Source organism: Cavia porcellus, unplaced genomic scaffold, assembly GCF_034190915.1.
Source record: "Cavia porcellus strain 051 isolate PalLab524CR breed Dunkin Hartley unplaced genomic scaffold, mCavPor4.1 scaffold_16, whole genome shotgun sequence".
Taxonomy (NCBI): Eukaryota; Metazoa; Chordata; class Mammalia; order Rodentia; family Caviidae; genus Cavia; species Cavia porcellus.
In genome coordinates this window covers 29,761,844-29,775,981 of record NW_026947499.1, presented here as the reverse complement: position 1 = coordinate 29,775,981, position 14,138 = coordinate 29,761,844, and the positions used below count along the sequence as shown (strand labels likewise).

General features: G+C 41.0%; 1 protein-coding gene across 3 annotated transcripts in view; it reads left to right on the top strand.

Moving 5' to 3' along the window:
• Window positions 1-14,138, top strand: part of LOC100727267 (protein HIRA) — an 85,276-nt gene that overhangs the window by 12,851 nt on the left and 58,287 nt on the right. For 2 of the 3 annotated variants that reach the window (XM_063226098.1, XM_003478374.5), the window contains exons 2-5: window positions 6,947-7,009; window positions 9,323-9,433; window positions 10,549-10,639; window positions 12,095-12,189. In XM_063226098.1, coding sequence (XP_063082168.1) covers window positions 6,947-7,009; window positions 9,323-9,433; window positions 10,549-10,639; window positions 12,095-12,189 — 360 coding nt within the window. Of the gene's footprint in view, window positions 1-6,945; window positions 7,010-9,322; window positions 9,434-9,508; window positions 9,643-10,548; window positions 10,640-12,094; window positions 12,190-14,138 lie in introns of those variants that run through there. The other variant, XM_005007309.3, reaches the window with a different exon arrangement.

Sequence of the window (14,138 nt, the reverse complement as noted above, 5' to 3'; positions counted from 1 at the left end):
CCAATGAAGGTGTTTATCAAAAATAAGGTGATTGAGTGTGTTTGGAGTTATTTCTGCAGCTTCTAATCTGTTCCACTGATTCTCAAGTCTGGTCTGTTCATTCTTTCTTTTTTCCTTTTACCAGTACCATGCTGGAATTTTGTTTGGTTTTTGGTACTGGAAATTGAACTCACAACCTTCTACTTGCTAGGCAGCTGCTGTGCCACTGAGCTGTATCCCTGGCCCCATGCTGTTTTTATCATGGTAACTTTGTAGTATAATTTCAACTCAAGGATTGTGATGCCTCCTGCCTTGTCTTTGTTGCCCTGAATTGCTTTTGTTTTTTCTTTGGCTTCCAAATGAGTTTTAGGATTGTTTTCTCTAATTCTGTGTGGGATATTCTATTGGTATTTTGATCAGGATTGCATTGAATCTGTATAAACAATTTTGAAAGTATGGTCATTTTCATTATATTGGTTCTTTTTACCCAAGAACTAAGAATATCCTTCCATTTTCTGATATCCTCTCAGATTTTTCAGAATACTCTAGTTTTCAATGTAAAGGTGTTTTTCTTCCTGCTGTGTTCTACTGGTGTGTTTCCCCATGGCGGCCCATGTACCATGTACCTACAGGTTTAGCTACTCTTCCCATGCATTGAGTAAGAGCTCAGGGAGAAAGCACTGCTTCCTTCTTCTTTGTTGAAATCTCTCTTCACTCTCCGTGTGGGTTTCACGTCTCACTTCAGATCCCTGGTGGGTCCCAAAGATCCACTTCCCTCCTTCTCTTCCTCACATTGCTGTATTTGCAATGTTTTCTGTTTTGACAGTATAAGTTACATAAATTTAGAGGTAATCAACTTTGTTTTGCCAGCTTTTAGACAGATACTCCCTAAATGGTTATTTTATCTATATTGCAGAGCTGAACAAGGATCTAACCTGAAGTTTTAAAGTAATAAAGGGACAAAAATGAAGGTCAAAAGGGCTGAGGATTTAGTTTAGAGCATAAGTGCCTGTCTGGTGAGCACAAGGTTGTGAGTTCGATGCCCAGTATCCAAAAAAAAAAAAAAAAAAAAAAAAAGAAGAAGAAGAAGGTTAAGTCAGTCAGCATGCCACACACTTGTTATCTCAGCACTTGGGAGGTTATGGCAGGAGGGTCACTGTGAGTTTGCAGCCAACCCAGGCTATATAGAGAGTTCTAGGCCAGTCTCAGGTATCTGGGGGACACGTGTAATTATTTTTGTTTTTATTTTGATGCTACAGATTGAACTCAGAACCTTGCATATACTAAACCATTGCTTTACCACTGAGCTACATCCTCAGCCACATGGGCAATTTTTTGTGTAATATTTAGGATTTTCTACTTATAAAACCTACATGTAGGCCATCTATACACTTTAAATTTTAATATGGAACTTTATTCAGTAAGTGCTTCGATCAGTACCGAGGATCAAACTCATGACTTTGCACTTGCTAGGCAGGAGGTTATGCCACTAAGCTAAATCCCCACCCTTGTTTACCTACTTTAAAAAAAAAAAAATTTTTTTTTTTTTTTTTTCAGTTTTTTTGTAACAGGGCATTGCTGTGTGATTCAGGCTGGCCTTGAACTTCTCAACTTTGTAGTCATCTTCATGCCTCCGTCTCCCAAGTGCTGGGGTTACAGGCATGCACCACCACACCTGGCCACTACATTCTAAATTTGCCAGAGTTCCTTAAACCAAATTCTCTGGCAGTTTCCAAGAGAAGGATGCAATGAATGGAGGCCTTCTGAGCTCTCTTTCAGCTGGACATTCACATACAAATGTTCTAGTCTGATCTACTCAGTGAGGTATCATTATGAAAGCCCAGAGAACCAGGTGTGGTGGCATGTACCCATAATACAAGGTAGTTGGGAACCTGAGTCAAAAGAATTGCTTGAGCCCAAGTTCATGGAGTTAAAAACCTGCCTAGGCAACTTAGTGAGTTCCCATCTCTAAGAAAAAAAAGAAAATAAAAGAAAAAAGCTACATGTGATGACACATGCCTGTAATCCCAACACTTGGGAGGCTGAGGCAAGAGGATTGTCAGGAGTTTGAGGCTAGCCTGCACTACAAAGTAAGACTCTGTCTAAAAAAAAAAAGGCTCAGAATTTTTTTTTACCATCCAATCCATTAACCCACTTTCCACTGTGCCTTCCAGCTATTTGCCTTCTAGTAGAGTCCTCTAGCTAGCTCTCTATTCTCAGTTTGTTTGCATATTTGGAATTCTTTCCCACTAGGAATCTTTCTCCTGATACAAAGGAAGAAATCATTTTACTTTACCTTCCATGATTAGATATAGTGCTAGCTGGCCCGGAACTTAGTATTCTCCTGCCCTCGTCAATATAGGGATTACTGAACCACCACTCCTGAATTAATTTATCTTTTGACTTTATCTCTATACAAAGAGCTGGAGATTCATCTTTGTCATTATCAGACTGTACCACAGGAAAAATTCTCTAGCCAAACTGGAAGCCCTCAGCTCCATTCAGAGAGCTCTAAAAAAGGTCCTTTCCTGTTGACAGGATGTGAGTGATTGCCTGCTAGAACTAAAAGAACTAGTGGTACAGGAAGTAGGGAGCTCGTGCATTGTGTAGGTCCAGTACCATATTTCATCTAGTCTGCTGTGTATAACTAAGAAAGGAAATGCTATACCAGTTTAAACCAGTCAAACCTTTCTCTAAGGTACATCCCAGTCTGAGAAATGTTGACACATGAAACAGATGCTTCTTAAAATCAATATGACACAATGTCTTCATCTTTTTTCAGGGCGCGAACTCACAACCTCATGCTCACAATCTCACACTTGCTAAGCAGGCACCTATGCCACTGAGCTAAATCCACAGCCCATCTTCATCTTTTTAACGTGTATATAAGGGTGAATGTGTCCTCACCACTTTTACAGGTTAGGAAACTGGTGTTTGCTGAGATGAAATAATTTACCTAAGGTTGTGTAGCTGATAGTAGGCAGGACTGAGGATTGAACTGAGGGAGGTTTAATGCTAAAGCTTACATGTGTTCCCAGCTCTCATTTTCGTATTTCCCTAAAGCAGTGATGGTGAGCCTTTTAAGGACATGTTCCCCATACTGTAACCTAAAACCCACTTATCTATCGCTAAGTGCCAGCCTTGCAATTAAACCTGAATACAACTCATCATTAACATTGATGGCCTAAAAAGGAGGAGGAAAAAGCCCTATGTGCTACAGGTTAGCCGCCACTGCCCTAGAACCTTGATCTCACCTAGTCATCCATAGTAACTGGAGCTGGCTGGGCTTGGTGGTGCGTGCCAATATTCCCAGCACTCAGGAGGCTAAAGCAGGAAGATTGCCACAAATTCAGCCTGAATTACAGAATGAGACCCTGTCTCAAAGAAAAAGAAAAAGTAATCATGGAGCCAGAATTGACCTTGTCATTCCTGTGCTTCAAAAGTACCTTTATGTGAAAATCTGAGCTCCTTGCTGGACCTTGCATATCCTTCTTGAGCTCTGCTCTATAACAGCATATCAGGACATTTTTCCATTTTTGTACAGTGTGCTCTGATGAATTTCCCATTCCCAGTCCCAGTCTTCTTTCTGACTCCCCTTCAACCTTGGAGTTTCAATTCAGGATTTTGTTTTATTTTTTATTACTATCATTGGTTATCTTACCACTGGTGTTCCTCTGATTATCTATAAATTAGCAGCTTCCTAAGGACAGAGGCAATGCTTGATTTGTCTTTTATTTTCTCATTGCCTAGCCCCAAATCAGACACATTTGTATATATCCACAATTATGGATTAGGTGAGAAGCCATTGTTGATGATATAAATGATTCAGCTTAGGTATGCTCTTAGGTATTTAGGAAGGCCTGTGACATGCAAGTGTTTCTGACATAGGAAGGCTGATACTATGTAATACCTTACAGACTTTTAGAACTAAAAGTTCTCTGAGGGCCAGGGACTCTTTCCTGAAACCTGTCATGACATGTGTTTCACCCTATGGAACTTTTGTATTTAAAATCACAAGTTACCTCAAGTTAGCTAAAGCAGAAAAGTGAACAAATTGACATTTTAGGTTACTATCATTGTATGACAGACTACCCTAAAATTTACAGAGTTAAAACAACCATTTTCATTATTTGCTCATGATTCTGCAATTGGGCAGGGCCCTCTAGGTTCAACTCTATGGAATCTTCTGAGATGGCCTAAGCAGCTTAGGGCTAGAACCCCTTACCTTGGCTGTGTCCAGGACCAAGAGTCTTACTGTTTTCTGATCTCATTCATCATCTGTATGACGAAGCTTGGGCTTCCTCAAAGCATGATGGTCTCAGGGTAGTTGGACTCTTTGCATGGAAATTAGATTTCTGGATTTCTCCAGAGTACAAAAGTGGAACTTCTAGACCTTCCTTGGGCTTTAGCTTGGAGCTAGAGCAGCATTGCATCTGTCACATCCTCTTGGTTAAAGCAGGTCATTGCATCAATCCCAATTCAAGCAGATCAGGAATCCTAGAGATGTGGTTCACAGGGGCCTGCTGAAATGGCAAAGCAGTAGTCTTTCATGTATCCTCTGGACTTTAAATATCCAGCACAGCAGGCCCAGCAACTTTTATCAGATCATCGGGAGTTGGTATGATTACCTGCACACTCACGTGCTGTCCCCCAACTGTTGATTTCCATCTGTAGACTTTGCATGGATTCCCCCCAGGCCTACCTTCATAGCAACACCATCTGTGTCACTTAGCTAGGTGGTAAAACTTAATATTTAAAACCTTGGGCTCTGGAACCAGATACCTAAACTCCACCAGGCAGCTAAGTGAATTTGGTCATCATTTCAAACTTGCATGCCTCAGTTTGCTTCTCCTTATAAAATGAAGGTATCAGAAGTATCTGCCAGAGAAAACTGTGTAAGATTTTGAGAATGCCTGGGTTGTGCTTCCTGCAGAGTTTGACAGGCTGATCAGAGGCTTGAGAACATGTCCTTGGGCTGGGGAGAATTGGCTTTGACTTTCAAGAGACAGCGCTTCATGGGATATAGCTAGCATGGCTCTGGCTCTCTTGGAAGGCATCTCTAGGAACTGGCCTGTGGCACCTTCCCAGCAGATTGATATACAGGTTGATGGGACTGAATTTCACCTTGTACTGTCTTTACCATACTTTTTCTAAATTTCTCTTAGCAGTACTAATTTGTCACTGCCTGGTAGTATCTGGCAGAACTCACAACCTACATCTCCATACTGGGTGCCACAATTGGTCTTTCAGCTCATCACAGCTTTTGGAGCAGTATCATTTGCATGGCTTGAAACTGGATTCACACACCAAGCATGGTGGAATGTGCCTGTAATCCTATCACTTGAAGTCTTGGCAGGAGGTTTGCCACAAGTTTGAGGCCAGTATGTAGTGAGTTTAAGGCCAGCCTGAACTACATAGCAAGACCCTGTCTCAAAAAGCAAAAAACATCCAAAAGAGAGAGAGGGGGGCTGGGGGTTTAGCTCAGCGGAATAAGCGCCTGCCTTGAAAGCAGGCAGTCGTGAGTTCAATCCTCAGTACTGATAAAAAGGAAAAAGACCAAAAAAAAAAAAAGAGAGAGAGGGAGGGAGGGAGAGACAAACTGGATCCACAGCCTCAAATTCTTTTCTTTCCTTCCCTTTCTTCTTTTTGCAGTTTAGGGGATTAAACCCATCTCACTTGCACTTGTCATGTAATTTTACAGATAATGACACTTATGTCCATGCTGCCTTGTCTTGGATGACAGATGTAGAACATTTTCAACTAAGTGATGCTTGACGAAAATTTCTTGTCTGTGTCAGCAATTTCTGATGCTTAATTCTTTCTCATGCATTAATTTGTCCCTGAACAAATGTTGAGCTATTGCTCATCAGGTACTGTCCTAGAGGCTAAGGGTCATGAGTGAACTCGACAATAATTTATGTGCTGCTTGCTGTTTTCATGCCCTTGGGCTGGAAGCAGACCAAGGAAATAGACAAATACCTGCTAAGAATGAGACCTCTGCATTGTCTGCATTGCTTTCCATAGTCTACTTGGTTTTAAGCACTTATTAACACTTTCACCAGTCCAGACCATGGGCTCCTTGTATAGGCCCTGTGCAGCTTTCAAGAACCAGCGACAGCCCTTTTCCTGCAGGAACAGAACATCTGTTTTAACATCAGGTGGTCACTGGTGTGAGTTGAAGTTCCTATCAGAGCAAATGCCAGCTGGCATGATGGCACACACCTGTAATCCCAGCACTCAGAAGGCTGAAGCAGGAGAATTGCTGCAAGTTTTGAGACCAGCCTGGACTACAGAGTGAGCGCAAGACCAGCCTGAACTGCATACCAAGACTCAGTTTCAAAAAGAAAAACAAACAAACAAAAAAAGAGGAGGTGCCAAAAAGTCAGACTTTCTGTAGACTTGGATGCAGCACAAAAACATACAGAAGGCCTTTTAGGAAATAGAAGCTTGACAAGAGAGATGGTGACCCTGAACTATAGCTACTGCTGTCCTGCTCAGGCTTGAGACAGCCAGTTGGAAAATGAGAGTGTCCCTCTGTCCCGGCTGCCAGTCAAGTGCAGACCTATGTGATAGGGACATGTCTGCAGGTATTGCTGTGTACTACTCTTACTAAGCATCTGTGATGCAGAGCTTTTATTGTAAGCCAGTCAGAGCCCTTACAAACATGTTTTCATGAAAGATGGCAGGCAAACACGTTGTATCCTGTCCTCAAGAATCCTTTACCTGACTTTGGACTTTTAGGTATCTAATATTGCTTGGAGAGTCTTCCAGCATTTCAGTCTTTAGGTGAAACTATTTGATTGCTTCACTCTTATTTATGGGTAGTTTATCCGTAGTCTGTTATTTTGTGCTAGGTGCAGCAAATAGAGAGTTACTGGAATAGTCAGTGTTTAAAAATTTTGAGTCTGTTGCTTTTTTCCAGTGATTAAAAACCAAGTTAGATATATGTGTTTTTCTTTATTTCCAGGCAAGCCAATTTTTTCAGTTGATATTCACCCTGACGGGACCAAGTTCGCAACTGGAGGACAAGGTATGTTTGTGGATTCTGGAAAAAGAGTGTCAGAGTCCTGCCACCTTGGTTTACTTTTCTTGGTTGTCCATGGGTAGCTGTAAGAAAAAATGTTTTTCAATGTGGATGTAACTGGCTGAAATACACAGTTATGATTTGTTATCTAAATAGTTTTAAAGTCAGATTTTTTGGCTACAATATGATCTCTTTCTCACACGCTCTCTCTATATATATATTTTTTTTTTTTAATTTAATTTTATTTTATTTTATTTATTTATTTATTTGTACCGGGACTCAAACTCAGGACCTTGCACTTGCCCAGGCAGGCACCATGCTGCTGAGCTATATCAGCAGCTCCTATATAAATATTTTGATACTGGACTTACCATTCTAATTACTGTTTATTGAGTTAAAATGGGAATTAATGTGTGTTCCCAAACCCAGGATTATTGAGTGTGGAGAAGGTGTTCCTCTGGTTGAAGTCTAGCACCAGACAAAGGCGAGGACTCTGTAGAGTTTTTCTCAGCTGAAAAGGGGGAAGGGTGTTAAATTACTATATCATGTAATAATTAGATCTGTTATCTCATTAAAAGGTTAGAAAGTATACTGTAGGTAACAAAGTGAAAATAGGATCCATACTATTGTCAGTGTTTCATTCCACATCCCTTTCATTATTACAGTAACATGACTTTGGATTGACACAGCCATTTTTCATGCTAGGATACCAAGATTATATGTATAGTGACAGGCAGTAGCATTCCTGTGGACCCAACCTCCCACCAGTGGGGCCTCCCTCTCGCCAGTGTCCTTGGGCAGCAACTGATAATCCCTCTGTGAGTACATTTTCAGGCCACATGCTGCACAGTGAATTTGCAGCAAATCCCAAACCCCTTTGCCCAGAAATTAGGAACAGGGAGGGAGTAGGATATGCTTTATGAGGGAAGGCCTTTCTCTCTTCCTTGCATGCTGTGAGGGGAGCTGAAAACTCACTTATGCTGTAGTGCAAGAAACCTACAACCTCACTAAGAGTTTTAGCTGGAGAGGAGTAGAGTGTTGGTTCTTTGTCCCGGGAGAAGTAGACTTTCTGCCTTACTTGGATAGAACAAGGAGAGGTGTCTAAGAAATATTTTTACATACTGGTCAAGAGGAAATTTCAAACATTTCATCATCACTTTGGCATATTCATTTCAACTCATTAATCTTCATTACTTACATTAGGTACTAATGCTGGAAAATTTACAAAGAGAAATCATTAATAAAATCCATAGATGCATTTTTTTTTTTTCAGCAAAGCAAAGGATCAGTTCATGACCATAGCAATCTTAAATTCCCTCTTTTGGTTAATGTCCCATCTATAGGTGTCCACATAGGTCAGTTTAAATAATGAGCTCTTTTTTATTCGTTGAACCTGGCAGCACTCTGAAAGGAAGGGAAACCCTGGTAGCGACTTTGTCTTTTCTTGCTTTCTAAGTGTACAAGCACAGACGTAAAAGAGTGCTAGTGTATACTTTCCATCCTCTTTAGTTTATTGATGGTCTGGGTTCTGGACATGAATAAGTTCTGTCTTAGTTACTTTTCTTGTTGGTAAGATAAAATACCCAACCTTCAAAGTTAAAGAAGGAAAAGTTTACTTTGGATCTCAGTTTAGAGAGGTTTCAGTCCATAGTCAGCTGGCTCCAAGTGTCATGGCAGAGGGGTATCACAGGGGAGAAGTAGTTCACAAGCCAGAAGAAAGCAAAAGCAGCAAGTGACAAGTAGTGACCCTCTTTTTTTAAACTGGGAATGAAACCCAGGGCCTCACACTTGTCAGGAAGATGCTGTACCATTGAGCTATATCATGGCCACAATGATCCTCTTTTTGTCCCTTTATATTCTATCCAGCTACCATTCTTAGGGTACTTAGGGTGGGGCTGCATTAATCCTAGCATCACATCATAAATCAATCTCAGCATCACATACCCTAGATCCATCCACCTCTGAAAAGCTCCACCTTTGACTGCATGAGCCTTTGGGAGGGTACATCTCACTATAAGTCGTAACAAGAACCTTCTAAAAACCTCAGATAAATTAGAGACCAGACCAGAGCTCAATCCCCTCCTAATTTCTACTCCAAGTTCTTAAAGTCAGATAGCCTTTAGCTACTACTATAACTACTCAGCTCCCATGTGTACCTATTTTTCTTCACCTTTTCTGTAATCTGTATCAGTTATTCAAATTCAGTCTCCTTAGATCTAGTCTATAATGATTTATCGAAATGAATTCTCACATTTAATATTACATTTCAGTGTCAAATTCTGCACCTTGCACATTGAATCTTTTACTTCTTCATTCCAGGGCAGGATTCTGGGAAGGTTGTGATCTGGAATATGTCTCCAGTCCTCCAGGAGGATGACGAGAAGGATGAAAATATTCCCAAGATGCTTTGCCAGATGGACAATCACTTAGGTATTACAGAGTGGCCCTTTGCAGGATTTGCATATTGGCAGAGTGCCCAAGGTTAGCACATGTGTTTGTAATTAGAAAGATAAGTCCCCGTGCGGCGGTAACTCCCCTCGGCCTGCTGTCTGAAGGCACAGATGTTGGCTGCACACCTGGGTGAGTTACTCGGCAGAAGACTCGGCCCGCCCACAGAACCATCTTTGGACAGTCTGCAGGTACCTCTGGTGATTTCCTGCTCATGAGTCGTTACTGCCTGATTCCATGGGTCTTTGGGGGCCAGAAACCTGGACACAGTAGGATTCTGGGGTAGGGTGTATAAAGAAAACCAAATGTCTCAGATTGACAGTGTGTCATTCCAAGGCTCTCTGCCAGGACTCTTTGGGCTGTTGGATAGTGTCACAGTTTCCTTTCCTGCATAGTGCCTTAGTGTCCCACCCCTGAGACTCTCCATTAACAGTTATTGGCCTTTAGATGTCTGTTTCTTGCAAGTCCTCCCAACATACCTGGAACAACTGGAGCATACTTGAGCACAGCTTTGTTCATATCTATCATATTTTGTATCTCCCCAAAACTGAGCTATATGTGCTCTTAGAGGCTCGACTTAGCAGGGGCCTTGGGAGATTTCTGCTGGTCTTCATTTATAAGTGCAAAATCAATCAAACTATAAGTTGGGAAAATCCTAATTTAAAAGGGATACTTCTAACTAATGGGATTGATCAGAGTTTTATAGTCTACCAAACTGTTCCCCTAAAAGTTTTAGAAAAGGCATCTTGGGCATCTTACCACTTGCTTTCATCTTGAGAATAATACCTGCTCAGAATTATCAATAGACAACCCTTTTGAAATAATGAGATTTACTACTTTTCATGAAAATAAGCCTCCCGTTGTCTATTTCATCCAGCACTAACAGTTCTTAGATTATGCATATTTTTCCTCTCCAGACTATTCTGGTATTTGACCGAATTGTTTCTCTGGGACCCTCACATAGTAGATTCCTTAAGAAGATTAGATAGACTAGATTTTACTAGTTCTTTTACATCTTCCCAGACTCTGCATACAGCAAATGAGTATAATTATTGAATTTCATCACCCTATTGTGTGTGTTTTTTTTTTCTTCCCAGCATGTGTGAACTGTGTGCGGTGGTCAAACAGTGGGATGTATTTAGCTTCTGGGGGAGATGACAAACTGATAATGGTGTGGAAGCGGGCTACGTAAGCATCATTTTCCTTTCTTCACATTTGACTTTTAGAAGCTTCTTTGCTGGTCTTTATCAAAGTTACTTTTCCTGCCATGGTGCTGAAGTCCCCAGAGCTCTGGTTTTGTTGCAAGAAGTACACATTAGTCAGGAGGAGCTGAGGCCTGACTGGGGAATTGGGAGGCCACTAATCTGCCTGCTAATCTGGTCAACTGGCCCCTTGCAGTGCTGCAGGGATTCTGCCCCTCCAAAAAAGGTTTACTCTCTTCTGGTATTGACCTGGTAGCTGCATTTATTTTATTCTCAAATGAAAGTTTACATGACATTCCCAAGTACAAACTGACTAAAAGTCAAGGTACTCTTCTGGGGTTAGGAGTGGGATCCAGAGTCACTTCTTTGTCACTCACCTCATTCTGTGACAGTTTCACCCTGTGGCACCTCCTACTCTGCATCCAAATGAGCTATCACCTGGAACATTATATTTTTCTTTATCCCTAAGCAAAGAATTTCTCAGTGTAGGTCTTAAGCCCACAGAAAACTTGCAGTTAACTCTGGCCCAGTCAAGTTAGAGCACCAGATCCAGCATCATTGTTCAGCCACAGTGGCCCTAAGATGTTGGTTTTGAGACATTGTATCATCTCCTTAGTGGCAGTTAGCTGTTTCATGCGCTCTCTGTGGGTTGATGCAGTTTTACAAATGCAAGGGGTGTTTAGAGAGGCTCTGAGCATTGATGTGTCCATATTTATGTGCCAGCTCATCTTGAAGGAGTTAGTATCTTCAGCTCTCTTAGTTTCTTAGAAGTTAAAGTAGGGCCGCTTAATTCACTATGAGGGGACTTAAAAATACTATAGATTTTTTTCACCCAGGCCTGGTGGCATAGTCCCAGTTACTCAGGAAACAGGCAGAAGGCTCTTAAGCTCAAGAATTCAAGTTAGCTGGGGAAAATAGAGCCTTGCCTCAAAAATCAGACAAACAAAAAAACCTGTTGATTTTGCAACTTTAAATGGCCAACATAAATAACATATTTAGTATATAATTTAGAATACTTTAAAAAATTATAAAAGAAGGAAATTTCACAATCTCACTGACCTAACAAAAGTCAGAGCCAGTATTTTGATATATTTCGGTGTATATCCCTCTGCTTTATTACATACATAGATGATATCAATGTTACATGTATTTTTTTCCTTTGTATAAGTGGTATCATGTTGTATATGATGTCCTGTGGCCTGCTTCTTTCACTTAGTTATTACAAACGCTTTCTTGTGCAAGATTTATAATGACTCTATAGTATTTCATTAAATGCATAGATAACAAATTCACACCAGCCCCTTGTGTACAACAGTCTAATACTTTGCACCATTGTCTATTGTTCCATTATTCTATGTGCTATGAGCTATGCTACAGGGAGTGTCTCTATACAGTCCCTGGAGCACACCATGAGTGCCTTTCTGACTCCTCTTTTACATAGGTACATTGGACCCAGCACTGTGTTTGGATCCAGTGGTAAGCTTGCCAATGTGGAGCAGTGGCGATGTGTCTCTATCCTCCGAAGTCATTCAGGTGGTGAGTAGGGCTGCCTGTGGGGTGGATGGGTCGCTGGCAGCTATTTCACATCAGCAGTATCACCTCTGTGTCCTTTGTGCAAATCTTTGTTCCTTAAAGTACTCCCATATCTGTGCTGTCCCTCCCTATCACCATTGGTTACCTGCTTGTGCCTCAGTCTATGCAGTCACTGTTTCTACTGCCTACCTTCAACTGCAGTCATCCCCTACCCTCAGCTCCTGCCCCTATGAGCCAGATGTTTATATTTTTAATGTAGAACTTTGTACATTCTACTGTTATTCTGCTGAACAGAATCAATATCTTCATTAATGGATCACTAAGTCTATAAGCAATACTTTATTTCCAAGTAACCAGTCCACAGATATCCAATGAAAAAGTTTCTTAACGTGACCTTAAAAATGTTGGCAAAATATTTTAAATCGGTATAGTTTGAAAAGAGACACATTTTACAGATTTAGATTGAAGAGACAGAGGATTAGTCTACAATTGCCTCAACTTTAATGTTTTTTAAGAACTAGATACTAGGATACTGGATGAATATAATTTAGATTTCTCTCAGGAAACTAGTGGTCCAGCCCAGGAAGAGACTGATGGTTTTTCCAGGCAGTGGGGCAGAAGAAGGGGGAAAGACTATGAATGTTGAATTAAAGTCATTTTGCCAATACTGGATTTTTATAGATAAGGCAGAGTGTAACAGTAAGTTAGATTGGCCAAGTCTGGAAGGGAAGATCTGGAAGGCTCATATGCCCTATTAGTGAGAAATTTCCTCAGTATAAAAGAGACAAAAGACCATTAAAAGCTTTGAAGCATAAGGGAGGTTGTTCCAATAGCTCTTTGTAAAAGTAAGTGGTTTCAGTGGTTCAGATAAAAGTTGCCAGAGCCTGAACTAGACCTGTGATCACTGGGATAGGAAGAAGGAGACAGAGACTGATTGAGAAACTGCTTAAGTCAGGACACAGGGAGGGATGATTGTTGGCCATATGGACAAGGGGCCTATGGGAATATGCACCAATTCAGGTGAGATGTGCCAGATTTGAGGCACTGGGGAAGAAAACACCAAGAAGTCATTAGAATTGTACCTAGAACTCTAAGGAAAGATGAAGCGGAGTGACTAGTTTAAAAGGTATTAAATATAATTCATTAGTAGTAGTATATGATCAACGAATATCCTGTAGACATTTTAAAAAATGACCAAACCTATTTCTTGGTAAGCCAGATTTAGTCTATATTTATGAATCCTGAAACAGTCTTGTGATACTATTTGATAATCATACAAATGTGTAATTTGCCTGTATTTTTTTTTGCAGCAATTCAGTGATAATTCTAGCTAGGCCTCTCTGGCACTTGGGAGGTATGTTCAAAGTAGTGCTCAAGTATTGTTTGGGGGCCACAAATAAGGACTATTACAGGGTCCCTAACCTGAATCTCATGTCAGGCTATAAGCTCAACATCTTTTGTGCTGCACCACCACCCCATTGGTCTCCTTTACCTGACAGGTAGTGTTGGCTACCTTTAACTGAGGTACCTACCACTCCTTTTTCACTGGTCCTCGTAGCAAGTATATGCAGAACCATTCAAGAAGGAAAAGAGCCAGACATAGTGGTGTACACCTGTCATCCCAGCAATCAGAAAGCTGAGGCAGGAGGACTGGCATGAGTTTAAGGCCAGCCTGGGCTACACAGTGTGTTCAAGCCTAACCTGAACTGCACAGTGAGACCCTGTCTCCAAAAAAAAGAAAACTGATGAAAAAACAGACAAATGAATAAGCACTGAATTTGAAAAGCAAAATACAAACAGTATATGCTTGGCGTATTTAATTGGGGTGTAGGAAGGAAAAAACAAACAAAATTAGAAGTGAAGGTCTAGGGGCTGGGGATTTAGCTCAGCGGCATAAGCACCTGCCTTGCAAGCAGGCGGTTGTGAGTTTGATCTCTGGTACCGATTAAAAA